At 37.7% G+C, this 22,058-nt stretch overlaps 1 protein-coding gene and 1 pseudogene across 49 annotated transcripts in view; both read left to right on the top strand.

Annotated features, from left to right (window-relative positions):
• TTN (titin) overlaps positions 1-22,058 on the top strand; it is a 262,742-nt gene that overhangs the window by 39,878 nt on the left and 200,806 nt on the right. For 48 of the 49 annotated variants that reach the window (XM_073218602.1, XM_073218615.1, XM_073218603.1 and 45 more), the window contains exons 41-44: positions 1,230-1,514; positions 1,749-1,874; positions 6,572-6,760; positions 12,035-12,091. In XM_073218602.1, the coding sequence (XP_073074703.1) occupies positions 1,230-1,514; positions 1,749-1,874; positions 6,572-6,760; positions 12,035-12,091 (657 nt within the window). Of the gene's footprint in view, positions 1-1,229; positions 1,515-1,748; positions 1,875-6,571; positions 6,761-12,034; positions 12,092-13,183; positions 19,872-22,058 lie in introns of those variants that run through there. The other variant, XM_073218650.1, reaches the window with a different exon arrangement.
• On the top strand, positions 6,812-11,176 carry LOC140844836 (myosin light chain kinase, smooth muscle-like; annotated as a pseudogene).

Here is a 22,058-nt window from a genome sequence, read left to right on the forward strand (position 1 = left end):
CACAGCATTCAGCTATTCTGGTTCTCTGCCCTTCACCCTAACTGTTTAGATAATAGAAGCAGTAACAAGAGATAGGGGCATTTCCTATCTCTGGCATGGAGGGCTTGAAAGAACCCAAAGGTCCCATTTGAGACGGTAGAGGGCCAGGAGAGCCACAGGCCACATGGAACTAGGTTCTCTCTGCCTCAGGCCCTCAGACCAGGGACTCTTACTTCAGAGGCAGATTCCACATGTTACCAAGTCCTCAGAGGTGTGCCATTAAACCATCCAATTTCCTCATTAGAAACCTTAGAGCTGAATTTGAGGCTAGCCTAGATCTTAGACTACCCTAGAGGCACAGAGAAAATGGGACCTCCATGCCTGTCCTCATCTTGGGCCACATCTGTCTGAACAGCCCTGAGGCAGATGAAGGAATACTAGGAGTCATCCTGAGGTTCATGAAGATGGTTCACAAACCATACTACTGACATTCTCTCGGTCCCTAGAAGACCAAATAGGTATGGCATCCAGTTACTATTATTTCTAGATTAGTGATGGAGAAAGTAACACACAGAGGAGTAAACGTCTTTTCTGTGAGTGTCAGAAACCAGCCTCACCAAATTCATTTCTCCCCATTTCTGGGTGCTGTGAACTACCCATCACAGCATTAACAGTATGTTTTAATTAGCCAACAGGAAAGCTATGAAAAGTCTATCTAATCACCTTTAACTCATCTGAAATACATCCATTCATTCTTTCACACCTATGGATTGCAACTTCACTGGCACCTGCCTATAAAGAAACGACCATGACATATACACAAATGCCTGAAAAACAAACAAACCTGAATGTGATGAGCCATCTCACCATGTCATCTGACCAGTGATGTTTAAAAATAGTAGTACATGGAAGTTGTTCTAGCATTCTTTAGGGTACTGTCCATTCCTCCACTCCGATGAGGAAAGGGGTGATCATGTTATATTGAGAAACTCAGCAGTCTCAGCAACCCCACTCCAAATTTCAAAAGTATCTTTCTAAAACTATTCCCTCTACTTGGGGACAAAATTCCAAATGTTCTCTTCCTTCCTAGCATGAAGAATGTTCTAATGTGTTCTCTGACATAGAGATCACAATTCCTAAGTTTTGTTTCTGGGCACATGACTGCCTGGCAACAAATTTGGGTAGAGGTTCGTGTGCTGGTCCATGTTTTCACACTTCTTCATGGGCCATTTGTTTTCATTTACTTCCAGCTCCAGAACCACCTGAAGTTCTGCAGGAGCTCCAGCCTGTTACTGTGGAGTCTGGCAAGCCTGCCCGCTTCTGTGCTGTGATATCTGGCCGACCACAGCCCAAAATCTCCTGGTATAAGGAAGAGCAGCTGCTTTCCACTGGCTTCAAGTGCAAATTTCTCCACGATGGGCAAGAGTACACGCTCTTGCTGATCGAAGCCTTCCCAGAGGATGCGGCTGTCTATACCTGTGAAGCCAGGAATGACTATGGAGTTGCCACAACCTCAGCCTCACTCTCCGTGGAAGGTAGAAATGCTTTGCTTCTTCTCAGTGTAAAGTAAAACCAAAGGCACCATATTTTGCATTGTCCCAGTACACTTAAAAATATAATTTGGAGCTCATACAAGTTAGCTTGCTGCCCAGCTTTGAAACTTTGCAAGTGCTCTGCTGCCAGATAAAGTAAGATAAATTGTCCCGCTCCATTCTGTGAGGTCTGTGTGGTGCCTTAATCATGCCAGGTCCTGTGGTTTCTTTCTGTAGTTCCGGAAGTTGTGTCTCCGGATCAGGAAATGCCAGTTTATCCTCCTGTCATCATCACCCCACTTCAGGACACTGTCACTTCTGAAGGACAACCAGCCCGCTTTCAATGCAGAGTTTCTGGAACAGGTGGGTTTACCAGCAAAGGTATCATTACTAACATTTACAAAGAAAGATGTGAGGAAAAGGTTTCTCACCTTTTCTCCATCACAAACATTTGTCATGCAAGTTTAATACTTGTCTTGTTAAATTAAGAATTAGATTAATGTTTTCCATTACTGGACTGTACAACTAAAAATAGATAAGGTGGTAAACTTTATGTAATGTGTTTTTTTTTTACCACCACAACAAAAAATTAGATTAGATTAGAAATCATACTGCAATAAAAAAAAGAATGTTTTTTCCAACATTTTAAACTTCAAGGAGTGTCATGTTCTCATTATTATTGTAGTTGCACTTCAGTTATCTCTAGAGAAAATATGACAAAACCCAGTTATTATTAGATTAATTATAATAACATGTTGCAAAAGAAGAGTCTGTGTGGATGACATTTGGTCTATGGACAGTGCTTGTGTGAAAAGGTATAATCCTTTGGGAGGTGGGATCCTGCAGTGCTCAAAAGTAGAGGCATTATGACCAGAGATGCTGGACTTGAATCTTGGCTCCACTTTGTGATCTTAGGCAAATACAGGATTTCTCTGGTTCTCTTTCCCTCATCACTAGAGTAAGGATAATATTGCATTCATCTTAGAATGTGTATTTCATGAGGGCAGGGATTTTTGTCTTAGTACCTAGAACCTGGGGCCTGAGAACAAATAGCTACTAGAGGGTAAGCTCCATGAGAGCAAGGGTGGATACTTGTCCTCGCATAGCTCCATACCTAATAGATGCTCAATAAGTAATTGTTCATTTAACAAAAGAATAATTGTTAAATGACTAACACTGATCACTTAAGACTATTATCAGGATTCCATTAGATAACGCATGTTAGCCCAGAGCACAGTGCCCACCGCATAGTAATCCCTCAGTCAGTTAGCTGTTACTATCTTAGATTGGAGCATGCTTCCCTCACACCATCAGTCTCTTCTCCCAGCCCCAGGAGTCTGACCTTGGTAGAGTCAGACACAATGTTTGGAGCCATTTCAAGCCAATTATTATTGTAGACTGACCTCAGATAGGAACACGGTAAATTAACTTTATCCCCAGTGAAAATCACTCCCTCATTTTCTTGGTGCTTGTGTATGAACACCAAAAAGAAATTCTCAGAGCTTTGGTGTCTCACCAGAACACTCCTAATTAGTCTGATTTGTTTATTATGCTTCTCCTTGTAGTTTACAGCCCAGTCTCTGCATTGCAAAGAGCTGTTTTCCTAAACAAGTCAGTATTTCAGTTGGGCCTCTGTGACCTGACGATTTCCTCCACTAGGACTAAGGTGCTGGTCTAGAAACCAAATGTTTGATCTTATGAGCATAATTAAAATATAAAGTATATATAAAGCACCTATAGATGTGGCTGGCAAATGACTGGTGCTCAATACATTAATTTTATTATAGTCACAGAGAGGAATTATATGAACATAAAAGTCTGGTATTGAGTGGTCAACATGGACAAATACTATAGACTTTGATACTTTAAAACAGTGTTTGAAAAATGCTAAATATCAAGAAATAAGGACTGATTTGATAATATCCTAGTAACAATAAAGAAAAATGCATTATAATACCAAATTCACTAAAACTACACTAGGTAATTTATCCATTCATTGAATTTTTACAGGAAATTTTTCAAATACATATACATATATATAGATCATCTAAAGTAGTAATCTTAACTATAATCATATAGTGCTTTTTAGTTTATGTCATATTATGTTTACCTTTAAGTGTCACAAAAATACATTTGAAGCCCTCTACAAGACTCCAAAAAGGGGATAGAAAGAAAAAATCTTTTCTATATGACCAATGTTTTTAGATGTTTGAATGGACTTTATAAATTCATGAGATCATAACTCTCTATATGAGGTAATATTTATACAAATATAAAGGTTTTAGGACCCTCTTGTGAATATATTTTCTCTGTCACAAAAATTGAATTCATTAAATAAAATGCCTTTTTAAAAGCTTACCAAATCTCAGACTTTCATACGCTGGGACTTGCACAACTTCCTCTAACCAAGTATTACCTTAAGTAAGTAAGTGGCCCCTGTATTTTACAAATTGGAAAAAAAATCATGAGTTTTCAGAAACCCAGCCTCATGTTTTTGTAACTCAGTATTTGGTGTAGTCTGGAACATGGTCCTAAGCAATCTTGTGGCGCTTTTTTAAGTGAAAATGTTGTCTGTTGAAGGTCTCTGGTGCCACCTACTGGTAGAAGACCAATTTGGAAAAGAAGAATTTTAAAACTTGCAACAAAGCCAGATTTTTGCTAGTGTTTATTCTACAGATAGTGAGTCGGTATCTTTTGTAGGCTTACAGAGGATAGCTAGCTAAGTGAAATGATAAGTAAGTTATCTATCAATGATGGAAGCATCTATTCAATTTCATTCTACCAACATTTGTGTTCCAGCTATTGAGACATTACACTAGGTGCCAGGGTGCCGGGATCCAGCTCCTGCACTCCCGAAGCTCAGTGTGTAGGTGAAGAGACACATGTGCACAGCTTGAGCCCAAGGCTGTAAGTTCTGTAACCGCGCACATGCCCAGTGCCCTCTGCTGGGAGACAGAGAAAGATACACAGACTGAGCTTTGGAGAATCAGTAGGATCATTGAGCATAATTGTGTTCCGGGCAGAGAACATTTACAAGAACACATCACATGCTGGAAACAAGTGGTTTATATACAGTTGGAAAATGATGTAATGAGTGGGCGATTCACTTAGGATTCTAGATTTTACTTGTTTAAATCAAGGAGCCACTGAAGAATCTTTAAGTCCCTAGGTAACATGATCAGGTTTGCTTTTTAGAAGCAATACTGTGATCGTGAGAGAAGAAATGGACACATGTGGAAAGTGAGGTGAGGTTTGGGACCAGGGGGAGACTATCATAAGGGCTCTGGAACGGGCTGACAGGGCCCTCAACTAGGGAAGTCAGGAGAAAGAAGGGATAGATTGTGGAAGAATTTGGAATTTGGAATGAACACAATTTAGTATGCCAGAACAGTGGAGTGGTGGGCTGAGGAGCAGGGACACTGGGGTGGCCTCACAGAAACCATGAGAGCCAATTTCAGCACAGATTGTAGCAGCCCAGCCAGAAGCACTAAGTCCTTTCCCAAGAGAGGTCTCAGCTTTTAGCTCACTTACTGTTGGAGATTGACGCCTGTCCTGCTGCATTCAGCTCACCAAAGGGAGGAGTTGTAGGTAGCAATAAGCAGAGAACCCCGTAACAAAACATGCCAAACTCTGCATCCTCCCCTCTCCACTCAAGTTTAACAAAAGAACTAAATAGTTTTAGGATACCTGTTAAATTCCATGGTGTTACCCATTATATCACATGGCCCTGTCTTTTGCAAGTTACTGAAGACATTGCTGATCCCTTGTGGTGTTAGCCCTTCTTGATTTAATGACTGACTTGTGCCAGCGGTTTGTAAAGCCCTTTCCTATGTGTATGTCACATAATTCACACAAATGTACACAATGAATACTCATGAATTATTATGCATTCCATTTTGCAAATGAGAAGCCTAGTCCAAAAGGATTAAATGACATGTCTAAGGTCACACAGCTGATAATTGTAGTGTCATGATTCCATTTTCTACCTTCCCTACCTAAGGAAGGGAAAAGATTTGTCATTTTACAAGGAGAACATATAGCTCATAAACAATACCATCATAGGAAAGAGGGGAGCATACATAAACCAATATTTGCACTAAAATGCAAAAAAATGCTGAACAATTAGACTATTAGGAGATCCCCAGGGACGGTATTAAAATAAGGAAGCGATAGAGTGACCATAGTCCACAAACAACATGGCTTTGATTTTGGCTTTTAAAACAAGTAACCAAATCTAAATCCACTCTTGACTTAAAAGGTTATTGTTTCAATGACAGTATAATATTTTTTAAAGTACACATCACCTGAAATTATAACAACATAATAATGTTATTTTACCCTTGCTTTTGGATTTTTATTTTCTATCATTTTACAATGATTCTAATATTTATGTAGAAATAGCTGATTTCATTATTATTTATTTTCACTGCTACTTTGAAAAAAGCCAAATATATCTAAGATGCCCCAAATCCATGACTTTTTTTCAATTTTAAAAACTATTTTTCTGCTGCACTGAGACTTTACAATGTTTGCTGGTTATGGTCAATGAAAAAATAGAGATTTTTTTTTGCTTAAGCCTGCAGGGTGTCTATTTTAGACTTTGTGGAATGTTGATCTCAGCTCTCTTTTGACTGATCTTTCTGCCCACCAGAAGTGCAGATTTTTCTCACTTCCTGTCCCAGTAGGCAACCACTATCCTAGAATCAAACCCTTCATGATGTCTGTTTCTCAAGACTATTTTTTCTCAAGGTTGAGTATGTTAAAACCTTGTCCCTATTTCCATAGCATGATATGCAAATGGTTAAAAAGAATATGACTAAAAATGTAAAATTTCAAACACTACATACAACCAGTCATAAGCTGAATTTTTCTAGAATCATGTTTCCTTCTTAATTTGAAAAGAAATATAAATCAGATCTGCCTTGTTCAAAAGAAAAGTATAGTGTTCTTAAGATAGATATGAAATGTAGTCACCCATATAATCAATTCTATGTTTTCAGGAAAGTAAAAATATCCACTTGTGTTTGTGTTTTAAATACCCTTTTTCTTTTGCGATACAGATCTCAAAGTGTCTTGGTACAGCAAAGACAAGAAAATCAAGCCATCTCGGTTCTTTAGAATGACTCAGTTTGAAGACACTTACCAGCTGGAAATTGCTGAGGCTTTTCCAGAAGATGAAGGAACTTACACTTTTGTTGCTAGTAATGCTGTAGGTCAAGTATCAAGCACAGCAAGCTTGAGACTGGAAGGTACAGTAAACAATTTTAAGAGCCATATTTAAGGATGGATCTAATGACACGATGTCAGTAACAATCCCTGAAGGTTTATGTACATCACCAATGGCCCTATCATACTCTTTTAATGCAGTGAATGGTTTCCGTGTTATCTGCTATGTTTTCACTTTCCATTTACTCCTTCTCATTATGGATCACAAGCCATCATTTTTTATTTTGCCCTGCTTTGTCACCGTAACATTTTGTAATGTATTGTATTGCTTTCATCACCAGCTTCCATGCTTCCTGATCAGCATGTATCAGAATGGAGAGGATTATGCTAAAGAATTAGGTGGATTTGTTTTCTCGTTTGGCTAGGATGAAAATTTTTCAAAATTTTTTTGATCTGAGTATTACCATCCCCCACATTGCGTTGACACCTAATTCTGGTTTCACAGAAGCTACAGCGAACCATTTCAGGTGTTTACCCCAGCTAGATGTATTCACAGTCAGTCAAAGAATGCCTATGGTAGAGGGGCCCAGTCTTTAGATGATTTAACATTTCTGTTACTTGGGGCTCATAAATTGCAATCAGAAACACTTTCTTGGTAGTGTGAGGAGGCACTTTGATTCAAAATAAGATAATATTTTTATACATCAGACCATTTTTCCTCACCTTAGTTAATTTACATAGTATTAAGTATATATAAATACATAAGGATTTAGGGAAACTTTTGCTTTTTTCCTTAATTTAAACACTTACTACAATAACTAGGTATTTTCTTAATAATCATTTTAAAGTAGTTTACAAAGTAGAAAAACTGGCTTTGTGACCAGAGGGAAAAAAAATAGAAACAGAAAACAATAATATCTAAGTGCATACTCTGCTACTGCCTTCATGAACAATATTGTGAAGTTATTTAGATTATTTATATTTCAGCCTGTTTGTCTGGAAAATGAAAGTGAACTTGTGTGACTTCAAATGAGTAATAGCAAATATTGACAAGGCTTTAGGATTGGAGTTGATTTTAGTCCACAATTGAAATTTGCAACAGATCTGTAGACCATTCCAAATGAGCTCTGGTTTCAATGCAGGGTAAGACATTAAAGGTTGGCATGCTTCTTTTCAGGATTTAGCAAAGTTGAAGAAGCTACATCAAATGCCCAATGGCGTATCTCTTCATCAGTTTCACTTAAGAAGGAGTCCCTTGGCCAAAAGCCCATCTTCATCCAGCCTCTGTCAAGCCTCAGGGTGCACAGCGGGGAGACAGTCAGATTTCATGCAAGGGTCTCTGGCATTCCCAAGCCAGAAATCCAGTGGTTTCATAACCAGCAGCCAATTCTACCATCAAAAGATGTAGTTTTCCATTATGAAGAGTCCACAGGCATAGCTTTAATGCTTATAGTTGATGCTTACTCTGAGCATGCTGGGCAGTACTCTTGCAAAGCCGCCAATAGTGCTGGGGAAGCCTCTTGCGCTGCTACACTCACAGTGACTCCAAAAGGTAAAGCCCATCTTGCTTCAAAGATTTTGATTTGCTGCATACCTCCTACTTCCACTGTTACTAATGAAAAGTCTCTGCTGTTTGTCTCATTGCATACTGTGGCCAGTCCATAATTTACTAATAAATTTACACCCCAAAGTTGCCTTAAGTCCTCAGTATGGGTTAACCTATGCACTTTAAATCCCACTGAAGTATGTGTTCGGTGCATTACATTCAAAATTATTTGTTAGGCATCAACTTTGCTTGACATTTTTACTTTTCTAAACAGCATCTCATCACTGCATTATTAATGATCTAGTCACTATATATATACTGTTTATAAAGCACATGATGGGGTGGGGAAGAGTATCTCTAATAGTTTCAGTGGAAAAATATGAGTTGGGGGAGGAGATTGAGAAAGAAAGAGACAGAGACTGCAGCACTCTGGATAGTTGCAATGACAATAGAAGGAAGAAACCACATACTCTATGGCATCAGCATGAGCCTTCATCATCCATTCATTGCTGGGTCACTAGGAATGCCTGTATTTTGTGTGATTCTGACTCCTAGAGCATACTGTATCTGTCATGCTGCTTCCAAGTGACAGTGATATTCATCTTCATCTTCCATGCCATTTCATGTTACTAACCTAGCTAAGTGACATCACTTAGACCTTAATATTCTTTTCTTTTTCTTGTCACTTGATTATACAGTGGAAGCCCTAGCTAGGCAAAGTTCTGGGAAAGATGTTAGAGAGTCCACCAAGTCCCAGACAGTGACAGACTCCTCTTTCACAAAGCAGGAGAGCAAAATATCCCAAAACAAAATTAAGTCATTTCAGGAATCATCCTATGAATATTAGTTTCAGGGTTCTGAAAGTGTATCTCAAAGTTCCACCCATACAGCTGCATCTGTTCAAGACGTAGAGCTGCACCACACCGCATCCCTTTCACAAGCTACGGAAAGCACTGAGCTGTCTGAGAAAGATGCTGAAGACCGATGAGTAAAGTGCCAGAGATTCTCCTGCATCTCCAGGACCTCTCTACAAAGTGTGGCAACACTGCTCAATTCCTCTGCGTTTCAGAAGATGAATCTTCCACTGATGTAACCTGGACTTATGAAGGTGTGAAGACAGAGGAATCCAAGAGAGTGAAGCAGTTGCAAAATGGAAATATTCAGTTTCTAATCATATGTAATATTCAGCTGGTAGACCAGGGATTGTACAGCTGTATTGTACACAATGAGTATGGAGAGAAGACAACGTCAGTAGTACTAAGCACAAAATGTGGTTATTTGATTTTTAACTATGAGTTGCTTCATTTCATCCTCATTGCTTCATGCAGCTTTTCTGCCCTGCAAATTGAATCAATGAATATAGTAATTAGAATTAAATATCCCTAACCTAGAACTGTACTCATAAATGACTTATGACAGTCAGCCAAATCGTTGGCCAAACTCATTACGAACATCAACTTTCCAGTCTAAATTAAAGGAAGTTTAACTTTCAAATATCTCAGGAAGTTAAAGTTTATTTCACATGTGCTGCTTCTTCTAATTACCTAACAGGCCACCTAGGAAGTGTACCAAAGAACGTTAAAATGTTAATGTTCATCAAGTATTACTTATTGCTGTGCCTGTGTTAATTTTAAATTTGATTGTTTTAATATTAGGAAGCTCAAAAATTCTCAGCTGCTCTTTGTTTTCAGATCTGGAGGTTCTAGCTTTCTTCAAGGAGACTATGAAAAATAGAAAACTGGGCTCTGTCTGGACCAAAATCAGTAGCCTAGACATAGATCAAATGATACTGCTTTACAGTCTAAGATGCCCCCAGAACTGTAGAGTTATCTCATGGCAAGATCATAATTGTTGTTTCTGTGCTTGATTTGCTACTGTCTGGAAGGGTGTGAATAAATCTGGGCAAAGGATAAGTTCTTCCTACTCTCCACAGACTTTCCTCTTAAAGATTAATGAGAAAATTCCTCTTCAGGGGCTAGAAGCCCATGCTGTGTGTCTGCAGGCAAAGGAGCTTCCCTGGGTCCCTCGAGGAAGCTGGTGCAAAAAGTTCAGGCCTCTCCATTGGCCTGGGGAGAGCTGTGGCCTCAAGTTCTTCCCTGATCTGGCCATACTGTTTTCGAGGTGTTAGAGGTGAGGCAGCTCTCTCCACACTAAATTCTGAAACAGTGTTCACTTAGTGTATCTGCAATCCTTGTTCACCAAAGGAGGGTTTTTTCTTTCTTAATCTGACATTTTGATCTATAGCTATTTCTGATTATATTTTCTTAGTCTACAAAGAGAATAGCTTAAGAATTAAAGTCTAGTTATACAAACTAGATGGAAAATTCTAAGAAACTGACCTTCAGTTTCACCACAGCTATTGGTTGACTAGCACCATAATTACACAGTGACTATTTATCTGCAGGTGTTGTCTACAAATCATGTAGGTGACAACTATGACAGTTTCTGCAGCAGTATAACTATGTTGTTCTAAACCTCGTGCCATAGAACAGTGCCTGATCATCAGGTTCTCAGAGTGAACTTGAGCTAGACATTTTTGCCCCAGGGTTTCCAGTTCATTCCGTTCCAATTGATTATATTATGAGTGTTCTTAGAGTATGGGCATTTTTTTGTTGGGAAGTCCAGACTGCTTTACTTAAAGTTAAAAGATAAGCCACTTTTATGTATTTGAAGAGTGAAGGACCAGGCACAGCTGTCTAATTCTCTAAAATAAGGCCAATCTTTATTTATGTAGTCATAGGCTACATAGTCATCCACAAAGTCCAAAAAGAAATGTAAAATCCCGCAAGTATGTTTGCGTGGAGTTCTTACATGCATATTGAGTATACATCACGTGTTAGTTTTGGGACTAATGTGCAGCTCTTCTCATCCTATTAAAATTGCATTTTTTCTAAATCCAGCATGCGTTTCACTCTTACAAACACAGCTAATTTATTCCTTTTCCTAACTTTATTCTCACCTAGCAAAAGAATTGCAAACCAGAGCAGTTACAAAAATTACCCTTGCTTCAGACACTAAAAGAATTAAAACACTCAAAGAATCAAAAATTCAAACAACCTGTGAAGTAAAGAGAGGATCATCGAAGAAAACATCAAGTTTGCCATTAACTTCATGACAAAGACCACAGGAATGGAGAAGTCAGCCAAGCATACTGGCCCAGTGGCACACAGCCAGAGTAAAGGTGGTACCGGGACACCCATCTTTCTCAAGAAGCTAGCCCCAGAGATGATGTGTCTAAAGGCACAGCCTTTTCCTTGTGTAATAAAAAAAAAAATTGAGTTGAAGATTCTGTTTTGTTCCTTAGAATGTAATTGGACTTCGTATAGTTTAAAGTTTTAAAGGTGGTTTAAATCCAAGGAGTATCTACTAGCAGAAAATGCAGAATTCTGCAGGAAAAACTGAGAGTAGCCCTCATCTAGAAGGGCAAATTAGAAAGCGCGTGTTCCTTCTAAATGCGGTTCCGTCTCCTAGCAGCTGCCCTGTCAATGAGACATTTAAGAAAAAGAATATTCGTTTAGTTTGTGGGTGACTTCTCTAAAATGCATGTTAAGGCATAGAGGATTTTGGAACTAAAAGTGGAAGTTTAATTGAGAACCTAAAATAGAAATATTTTAAAGTCTTTCTTTCAACATTGTCAGGTACTTTATCAGCTCATTGATTTGTTTGGCATGGATTTTTTTTTTGCATTTGGGAGAATGTAGTTTTCAATTATAATAACAAAGGGAAAATTGTAATCATATGAATCATGAATTAAGGCAGAGAGTATATAGAATTAATCATTAAAATCTCTTTGTATGTTTTTCCATCTTAGCCCCTGAATCAATTTTGTACGAGGGGATTGAAGAGGAGGTTGAGATGGAGATGAAAGGTATTGTTATACTGAATATGAAATTTAAGTAGAAATTCTGAAGGATTAATAGAATCCTTGAATTGCCTTCTTTCTTTTAGTATTATTGAGAAAAATGATATCGATATACAAATATATCTCTTAGAGTATATATTACTATGTTGCATGCCTGATTTAGTATGCTGATGGTTACATGCATTTCACAGTAATTTGTTTTATAGTAATTTAAAATCTTGTATTTAAAATGTATCAGTCATATTCAACTTGATGTTTGTAGCCATTTTCATAGTGTGTATTAGAAAAAGTTGTCATCTTAATGCATGAAATCATGAAATAGAAGTTTGATTTCAAATTCACAAAGAGTTACATTGAACAATAGTCAATAACCTAGCTGTTATTCTCAGAATGCAATGTTATGAATGAATTATGATTGAAATGCTACATTATTTAGGATGTGCAAAAACATTACATTCCCATTCTGGTTTATACTTCATTCACATATATCATCTTAACATTGATATGTCTCTTACACTGGCTTGCAGATAGCTACCTTATGTGATCTTTATTGCCTGCTTTTTTTGCATAACATTGTGACTTGATGGCTGTATTAGTTCGAATAAACGCCTTCTCACTTTATTTCAGCTAATTTTTTATGGTTATAGTTCTTGTATATATTTTCTAAATAGTTAATTCTCAAAAATATAATAATTTAAACTACAACCAAAAGGATCAGAAAGGGCGTTTATTCCACTCTCTGCAAGTCAGGTAAGATTTTCCTCTTAGCCATTGAACAAAGAACAACGTTTTCCTGCTCTCAAAACAAATATGCACAGGAACATGTTATTTTGAAATGCATTTTTGCTTGTTCAAGAAGAAATTTCAGCAGTTTGAAGAAAAGACCAGACAACGAACGATTTTCGTGTCAGAATCTTTTAAACAGAGCATGGTGTTGCGTTTATTCGAACAAATATGGTGAGTGAATTTTTCTATGGATTTGTGAGAATCTGTAGCATGCATTTTATTTCATTTCCTATTTTTCAATTTCATTTATTTTCAACTTCTTCAAATACTATGGAAAATAGTAAAATGCTTTATAATTTAATTTTTTTTCAGAATTGTCCTCTGAGGAAGAATCTGAACATTCAGAAGGAAATACACGTGATGCCTTTTCAGATTCTGAAAACATAGGCCACAGCTCCATGACTGCTAAGAGATATGCAAGTAGAATATCATCTACAAGCTCCTGGCCTGAATATTTCAAGCCTTCTTTTACCCAAAAACTTACATTTCAGTATGTTTTAGCGGGTGAACCTGTTGTTTTTATGTGTAGATTAATTGCCTGTCCAATTCCAGAAATGACTTGGTTCCATAACAATAGACCTATCCCAACAGGTCTTCGACGAGTCATAAAAACTGAAAGTGATTTACATCATCACTCTTCGAGTTTAGAGGTTAAAAGTGTCCAAAACAGAGATTCTGGAAGTTATAGATTATTAGCAATTAACAGTGAAGGGTCTGCTGAATCAACTGCATCATTGCTTGTTATTCAAAAAGGGCAAGATGAGAAATATTTAGAATTTCTGAAAAAGGCAGAACAAACACATGAAAATGTAGAGGCTCTAGCTGAAAGGAGAGAAGATAGGATAAAGGTTGACCTGAGGTTTACTGGCTCTCCCTTTAACAAAAAACAAGATGTGGAACAAAAGGGAATGCTGCGAACTATACACTTTAAGACAGTAAGTCCTGGCAAGAAAACAGATTTTATGTATGATGAAGAATACTTAGAAAGTAAATCTGACATAAAAGGATGGTTTAATGTAGGTGAAAGTTTCCTGGATGAGGAGACCAAAATGAAGTTGCAACGTTTACGGGAGGCTAGAAAAATGTTAATGGAGAAAAAGAAATTATCCGTGTTAGACATGTCAACTGAAAGAAGGTCAAGAACTCTGAGAAGCAAAGCTAGTGATAAAGGCATTCTGTTCTCTAGAAAGGCAATGGGAAACAGGTCTGTGTCTGATCTAGCTGAAAATAGGGATAAAGTAGATCATTTAACTGAGGGTGTTTTCCAAAAGCCACATGTCCTTCCTAATCAAATAGGTCAAAATGTAGAATCTGAAGAAACTCCCAAAAGCTTTCAAACTACTGTTGTTGAAGAAATGCTTCAGACCAAAACAGGAATGAGCCAAGAGGCATTTCTAAGAAAGAGTCTACCAGAAGACCATTTACATGGTAGGATTCCAATAAATGCAAGAGAACAAGAGGAAGAAATTATGACCAAAACTGAAACTGGAGAGTCTTCTAAATATATCACCAATGTAAATAAGAATGAGGCAATATATGAGACTTCTGAAAACATGTCCCAAGTTATTACACCATACGCCAGTGAATCTTTTGATACACATATAAATAGTAAGGAAAATGAAGAAATAGATAGTGAAAGAATAAGAAAGGATGATTTGACAGAATTACAACATTCCTCTTCCACAAAAGTTGATGAATTCAAAACTGAACAGGAAAAGGAAAACACAAGGTTTTTTGAAAATTCTTTCCCAAAACATCCACAATGTTGCTCACCTTCATTTCTTCAAGAAATTGAATCCCAAGAAGTTTATGAAGGTGACAGCTGTAAATTTGTGTGTCATTTTCAAGGATATCCTCAACCCACAGTGATGTGGTATAACAACGATATACCAATCCCACGTCATCAAAGCCTCATCACTCATACCTTGGAAAACCATTCAACATTGACTTTTTCTTCTGTTCTTCCTCAAAATGAAGGTTCTATTTCCTGCGTGCTGTTTAACCAATACGGGATGGTTAAAACAACTGGTATGCTTAAAGTGAAAGTGAAACAAAGGCGTGGTACCGAAGCCCCTAGAATCCCAGTACTGTGCGACTGTACTGATGAGGAAGAGGAGCTGGCATTGGTGTTTGACCAAGCAAAAGGCATTCATCCGTCTTTGAGACAAGAGGGCCAATCAAATATTCATATTTTAAATACTAACCCACCAGTTCCTCCCTCTTCAGATATAGAATTGCTTCCCTTCCCTGTAGAAATTCAGGTAACGGCAGCTACTCCTACCCCAGAACAGGATAAAGGGTCAAGAGAATTGTTTCAACATGAGGAGTTAGAACCTGAAGACGAGACTCAAGATGAGGCTCCTCAGTCAACAAAGCACAGGTTTATATTTTCACCTGATATTATTAATGTGCCACCTAAAATGATACAAGAAATGCCAAAGTATGCCAGGTGTAGAGAAGGGGATTCCATAATACTTGAATGTTTACTATCTGGTGAGCCTAGACCAGTTGTAACATGGTTTAAAAATGGAATCCTCTTAAAGCAGAACCAGAAGTTTCAGTTTGAAGAAGTTAATTGTAACCACAGATTATGTATTAATGATGTTAATTCTCAAGATTCTGGAAAATATAAATGTGTTGCTGAAAACAGTTCAGGAACAGTTGAGAGTGTTTTAGATCTAACAGTGGCACCTGTCACTCACAGGGAAAATAGTCAGTTAGAAAACATTGGTGAAATTTATGCAGAATATTCCAAAGATAAACAAATTCAAGGAGAATCTGTATGGGCACATTTTTATGATTATCCAGCTGATCCTTTTAATCCCCAGTCCAATGTAAAAAAATATTCTGTAAGGGAATATTTTCAAAGCCTTGAGACAACCCAACTGATAGACCAGAAAAGCCAGGTTCATTGCACATTTTCTAGGGAAAAATTACCCAGATTTATGCAGGGTGCTTCTAGATCCATAAAAATCAACAAGCCTGTGCAAGCTGAACTCAGACACTATCAGGATGAAGGGAACAAAGGACACCTAAGTGAAAAACAAAAGCTGCACCAGGCGGAAGGTGCAATTCATCCATGTGTTGGTGATTTCAGTGAAATTAAAATTAGGAAAGAGGTAAGAAATGATTTGGAAAAACTTGGTGGACCAGGAAGGGCAGATGTGCAAGAATGTGCCCAATGCCACTATTTATCAAATATCCATTCTGAGAGTTACGATACAAAAGACTCACCTCTCACTGCAGATGAAGAACCCCTTGGTGAAGAGAGACACTACCTAGGAAAAAAGGTGAAGCACAGAATCACTGCATTTGAAAAGTTACATGTGGAAAAGGGAGTTGTTGAAAAAAGATTTACCAGGAAATCATTCGTTAATCCTCCTCAAAGGAAGCTTGACAACATAGACTTTCCATTAAGACCTGAAGAGTCAAGGTTGAATAACGTAAATGCTGATACACATCAGGCAGAGAAAATGTCTCCAAGCACTGACTCAGATGCAGCTGACATCGTAATGAATGTAAAGCTGCTTTCTTCTCAAGTTTATAAAGAATTTGAAGTGCGAGAGAAGGAACAACAGAAAGAAATTGGATTCATAGGTCAATCTACAGTTTCTGAAAGGGATGAACATGAAGTGCCTATTATATATGACCTTAAGCAGTTTCACTCTCAAGTAGAAAGTGCAGATACAAAATTCCAAGAATTAGGTAGTGATCAACCAGAAGAAGCTTATTTTAAAGACCAACACTCTGCTTCTGAAACAACTGATGCTGAGAACCTTGTAGTGGATCTAAAACAAATGTATTCCCAGATAAGAGATCCAGATTGGGAGTCCCAAGTTCAAGAAACTAGGCAACAGCAGGAAAGACCTTATAATGAAGTTCCCTTCACTGAACCTTCACAGTCCGATACACAGAGTGACTCTAAAGGTGTGCAGTATAACATTTTTACGAATTCAGAAATTTCTTCCAGTCAGGAGTTTTCACATGGAACTGTGATGGAGAGAAGTACTGATGAAAAGAACTTATATTTGGAAAAAGAAGTCCAACATATACAGGAACAAAATTTAGAAATTCTAAATATTGATAGCTCTCTTACATCCTGTTCTGAAGAAATCCATAGTGAATCATGTGCCGTCCTTCAAACCTCATATGCACATGTAGGAGAATCCGATATTTCTGAGAAAAAAAGTTCTCCAGAAAATGGAGACAGAAGTTTCATTTCACATTTGAAAAAAGCAGCAAGTGAGGAAAAGCTTTCAGAGGTTTGTGGAATGGAGGAAAAACAAACTTTGGAAACAGAGTTGGCATCACCTCTAAAGCAGGGTGGAGAAATGCAGGAATATGCCACTGGAATTCTGAGAGACCGCAAAGGTGATGTTCGGGAAGCAGACGCGCCCCACAGAAAAGTCTCCGTGGGTCAGTGTTTCCCATTCCTGATGACTGAGGAGCAGCAGAGTCTAAATGAGCAAACAAGTAAAAAAACTGATGTCTCTGGCAAAGAAAAATGCTATGAAGAGTTTCAAGATCAAAATGAAACTTCTTTCTCCACCACGGAAGAAGAAAAGATAGAAACTTGTTTTTCTGAAAATCTTCATCAATTGGATGAGGCTCATACCAGGAAAACAATGGAATCTGAGACCTCCCCGACACAATATTTACTTGCTGCTGGAAAGCATGAAGTTCCTGAAACTAAAGACACAAAACATAAGGAGGAACTTGTCCAGAGTAAATCAGTCACGACAATGGAGGTTGAAGAAGTAACTTTCCACACTGTGTATGAATATTACAACCAACAACAGGAATCATTAGGTCGCCCATTTTCTCCTGAATCTGATATTTCGATCGATGTGGGAAGTACAAGCAGTGATGAAACCTCTGAGTTAGATCAGTTTTATACCCCACCATCCTCTGTGGAGCATTTTGAAACTCCAAAGCCTCCTGATTTATATTTTACTCCTTCAGACACAACTAAAAAATCCTCAACAAATCCAGGAGGTGAGACTGTTGATAGAACCACACCTTTAGAGGAAGCAGCTGAAAGGTACTCAACACCTTCTGATGGCGAGGTAACAGAAAGATACTCCACACCCCCAGGGGACACTCTAGAGAGATACTCCACACCCCCAGGGGACACTCTAGAGAGATACTCCACACCCCCAGGGGACACTCCAGAGAGATACTCCACACCCCCAGGGGACACTCTGGAGAGATACTCCACACCCCCAGGGGACACTCTAGAGAGATACTCCACACCTTTAGAAGGAGAAATAGTCAATAGATACTCTATTCCTACTGGAGGACCAAACCCCACTGGAAATGTTAGAACATACCCATCAAAAATAGAAAAGGAGGACAGTGTGTCAAATGAGCATTTCCACACACCAACAGAAGAGAGAAGTTCAGCTTCTGAAATCTGGCGTTCTGATTCATTTGGCACGCCAAGTGAAGCCATTGAGCCAAAAGACAATGAAATGCCTCCATCTTTTATTGAACCTCTGGTCAAGAGGAAGATACATGAAAGCACAACATTAGGCTTCATTGTTGAAGTCGAGGGCCTTCCCGTTCCTGGTGTGAAATGGTATCGAAATAAATCTTTGCTAGAGCCAGATGAAAGAGTCAACATAGAAAGGGTGGGTAATGTGTGTTCTTTGGAAATTTCTAACATTCAGAAAGGAGAAGGCGGAGAGTACATGTGCCACGCAGTAAACATCATAGGGGAGGCGAAGAGCTTCGCCATTGTGGACGTAGCCCCCAAAGAGGACAGAGCGGTGGCGCTGCCACCTCCAGTCACACATCAGCACATCATGGAGTTTGAGCTGGAAAACACTGCATCATCAAGAACACCTTCTCCTCAAGAAATTATCCTGGAAGTTGAATTAAGTGAAAAAGATGTTAAAGAATTTGAGAAGCAAGTAAAAATAGTCACAGTTCCTGAATTTACTCCTGATCATAAAAGCATGATTGTGAGTCTAGATGTTCTTCCACTGAACTTAGCAGATCAAAATATGGCTTCAAAGGGAGCAGAAGACAAAGATTTAAAAATTGATTTAGAAGTATTTGAAATGCCTCCTCGCTTTGTAATGCCTATCTGTGATTTTAAAATTCCAGGAAATTCAGACGCTGTGTTCAAATGTTCAGTAATAGGCATCCCTAGTCCTGAAGTTAAATGGTATAAAGAGTATATGTGTATTGAGCCAGACAACGTTAAATATGTGATTATTGAGGAAAACGGAAGCCACACCCTTAAAATCAGAAACGTCTGTCTTTCTGATAGCGCGACGTACAGGTGCAGAGCAATGAATCGCGTAGGAGAGGCCATCTGTCGGGGATTCCTCTCCTTGGGAGATTCGGAGACGTTTGCTATGGTCACAAAGAAAAGTAAAGTGACTGTAAGCAGTCTGAAAGAAGAACTAGTCTTAAGGAGCAAATATTCAGACAGCTTTTTTGAATTTCAGGTGACGGAAGGGCCTCCCAGATTTATCAAAGATATTGCCAACTGTTCCGCACCGGTAGGCACAGCAGCCTATTTCCAGTGTTTAATTCGTGGCTCTCCAAGACCCACTGTTTACTGGTACAAAGATGGGAAATTGGTACAAGGGAAAAGGTTCAGTGCTGAGGAAAGTGGCATAGGGTTTCACAACCTGTTCATAACAAGCTTAGTGAAAGACGATGAAGGTGAGTACAGGTGTGTAGCTACAAACAAATCAGGAATGGCTGAGACCTGTGCAGCACTCACCCTGACTTAAAATTCCCTGTGTTCTGTTTTTCACCTCAGTGTCTGAGTGTTCTCACGTTTCCCAAATTATGTAGATGAACAGCTCTCCAAATACGCCTAGACTATTGGAACATATTGAAAACCCCTGGGAAACAGCTTCTCTATGTAGGAATCTCATGTTTGTAATACATGTAAATATTCTGCTATCTCAACTGTGGAATCATCACTTGTGTCAATTATGCTGTGAATCATCAAACACCATTAAACATCTCCTTGGCTACCTAATTGTTTGTACTTCTTTACCCTCATTCCTCCTCTGTGAAGTGTTTTGGCAGAGTGTGTTCTTTTTTACCAGACACACTATCTGTATGAAGTAAAACGTATAATGGAAGATCATGTCAGATGACCATGCAGACAAACCGGTAAGGTCAAATCTCTCTGCTCTGTGTTTGTCATTTTTGAAATTATAATCCCTTTTCTTCCAAATCCCTGCTTATTTACTCAGTTAGGATAGACAAAACAAACAACAGAAACCTACTTCACCCGCTCGGTGACCAGTTCTGTCATCTGTTTTGCATTGCAATCATAATATCTTTTTTGGCTCTTAAAAATATTTTCGATGTTAATATCCTTTATCTTAAGTCTTTTAACTCTTGCTGGTTTTGAAGGGACCAGAGGTACTCTCTTTTGGGGTAGAGTTCATCTAGATCTGCAGAATATGCAAATAAAGATCTTTCCACTTTTGGAAAATACCTCACTTTCTCGATTTTTGAGGTAGCATGAAGTGTAAAATGCAGTATTAATTTGACATTGGCCTGGAGGGAAGAACTACTATATTAGATTATTATATAGATTTTAAGCTGCAACCAAATTTCAGAATCTATGAAATTAACAAAAAAAGGTGTGACATTTTTAGTACTGAATCAATATGGTAATTTGTATTTCAGATATATGCAAATAACAATAAGCTTCCTGTTATTGTCACTGAATTTCATTTTAAAAACTATCTAGAAATTAATAAGCATCAAAGTTAAGATATGTTTCTAAAGTGACTCTTGTTTTTCAGAATTATAGTTACAATTAACTTACAAAATCTTAACATTGTACCTATATACCACTGTGAACCTAAATCTTCTCATATAAGATGTAAAAAAATATAAAGAAATTCAGTTTCCTTATCTGAAAATGAGAAATTGGACCAAAAGACCTCAGAGTGATTGTTCAACTCTATGATTTTGTGTCATCCAGTGGTCACTTTTCTTAATATAAGTTAAATGAATTTTAGTTTTGCAACAGATGACAAGAGAAATAATAGAATATTAATAGAAATTAAGGATCTCCTCTCCCTCCAATGCTTTAAATTACTCACTGCTACCTAATGGCTCTATTTGTCCCCTTCATTGAGCAATTCTTATATATCATGGTCATAGTAAACACATTCATTTTAATATTAAAATATTAAATGTTTAATTTAAATTTAATTCCAAAAATTCATATATCCAATTCTGTATGTTTCTTTTATCTATGGATTTTTTATAATTCTGACAATGGAATTCCCTAAAAGTCTTCCAAATTAAATACACAACTGAATGTACAGAATATAGACAAGGCAGTCAGGTTCACCCCCAACCCAACTCCCAGAAAACATTTGTTTTACTTGCCTCAAGTCACCATAATTCATCATATTCTTTTGTGGAACAATCATTTTTGTTTTAACCAGTGAGCACACGATATCTGTGACAATAGTTATAGATATAATACATAACAACATAAATCCCTGAAATAAAACTAACTTTATAATTTAGAGACTAAGGGATTTATTCTACTCCTGGTCACATAATGGATGGTTAAATACATTAGAAATTCAGGTCATAACAAACACAACAAGCACACTTTACCCGAACATTCTACAGCACAGAGACAGTTCCAAACCTGTTTCAGGAAGGGAGGGAGGGAGGAAGGCTTACTAACTAATCATGGTAGATAATTAGATGGAATTTTTTTTCTGTTTCAATAGCACATAACTTAAAAGCCTGAAATATTGTTTCTCTGATTAGTTTCTCTATATTAGTAGATAAAGAATTCATTGTATTACACGTAGTAGTTTAGACATAGTTATTAGCTGCTCCTGCTACATGTATTCTTAACTACACCTCTAATGTTTCAGCACATTTGAATTTCATTTACTATGTTTTTTATAGTTAATAGACCATGTTTAGAAGTAAGGAAAAATAATTGAAAATACTTCAACCTATTAGTGAGTTGGGGTATTTTAACTATATTCACAGTTATTCCCTTTACAGGTGTTTGAGAGTTCAAGTGAAGGGAAAGCGGAGATGAGTATTACATTATAGATTAAATGTCAAGTTAAGGGGTCAATATTAATATGCAAAATTCAACAATGGTTTTATGGCTTATTAATTGAAATATTAAGTAACTGAGTATGTATGCTACATGCTATATAGATAAGTT

The sequence above is a fragment of the Manis javanica genome, chromosome 12 (genome assembly GCF_040802235.1).
Source record: "Manis javanica isolate MJ-LG chromosome 12, MJ_LKY, whole genome shotgun sequence".
Taxonomy (NCBI): Eukaryota; Metazoa; Chordata; class Mammalia; order Pholidota; family Manidae; genus Manis; species Manis javanica.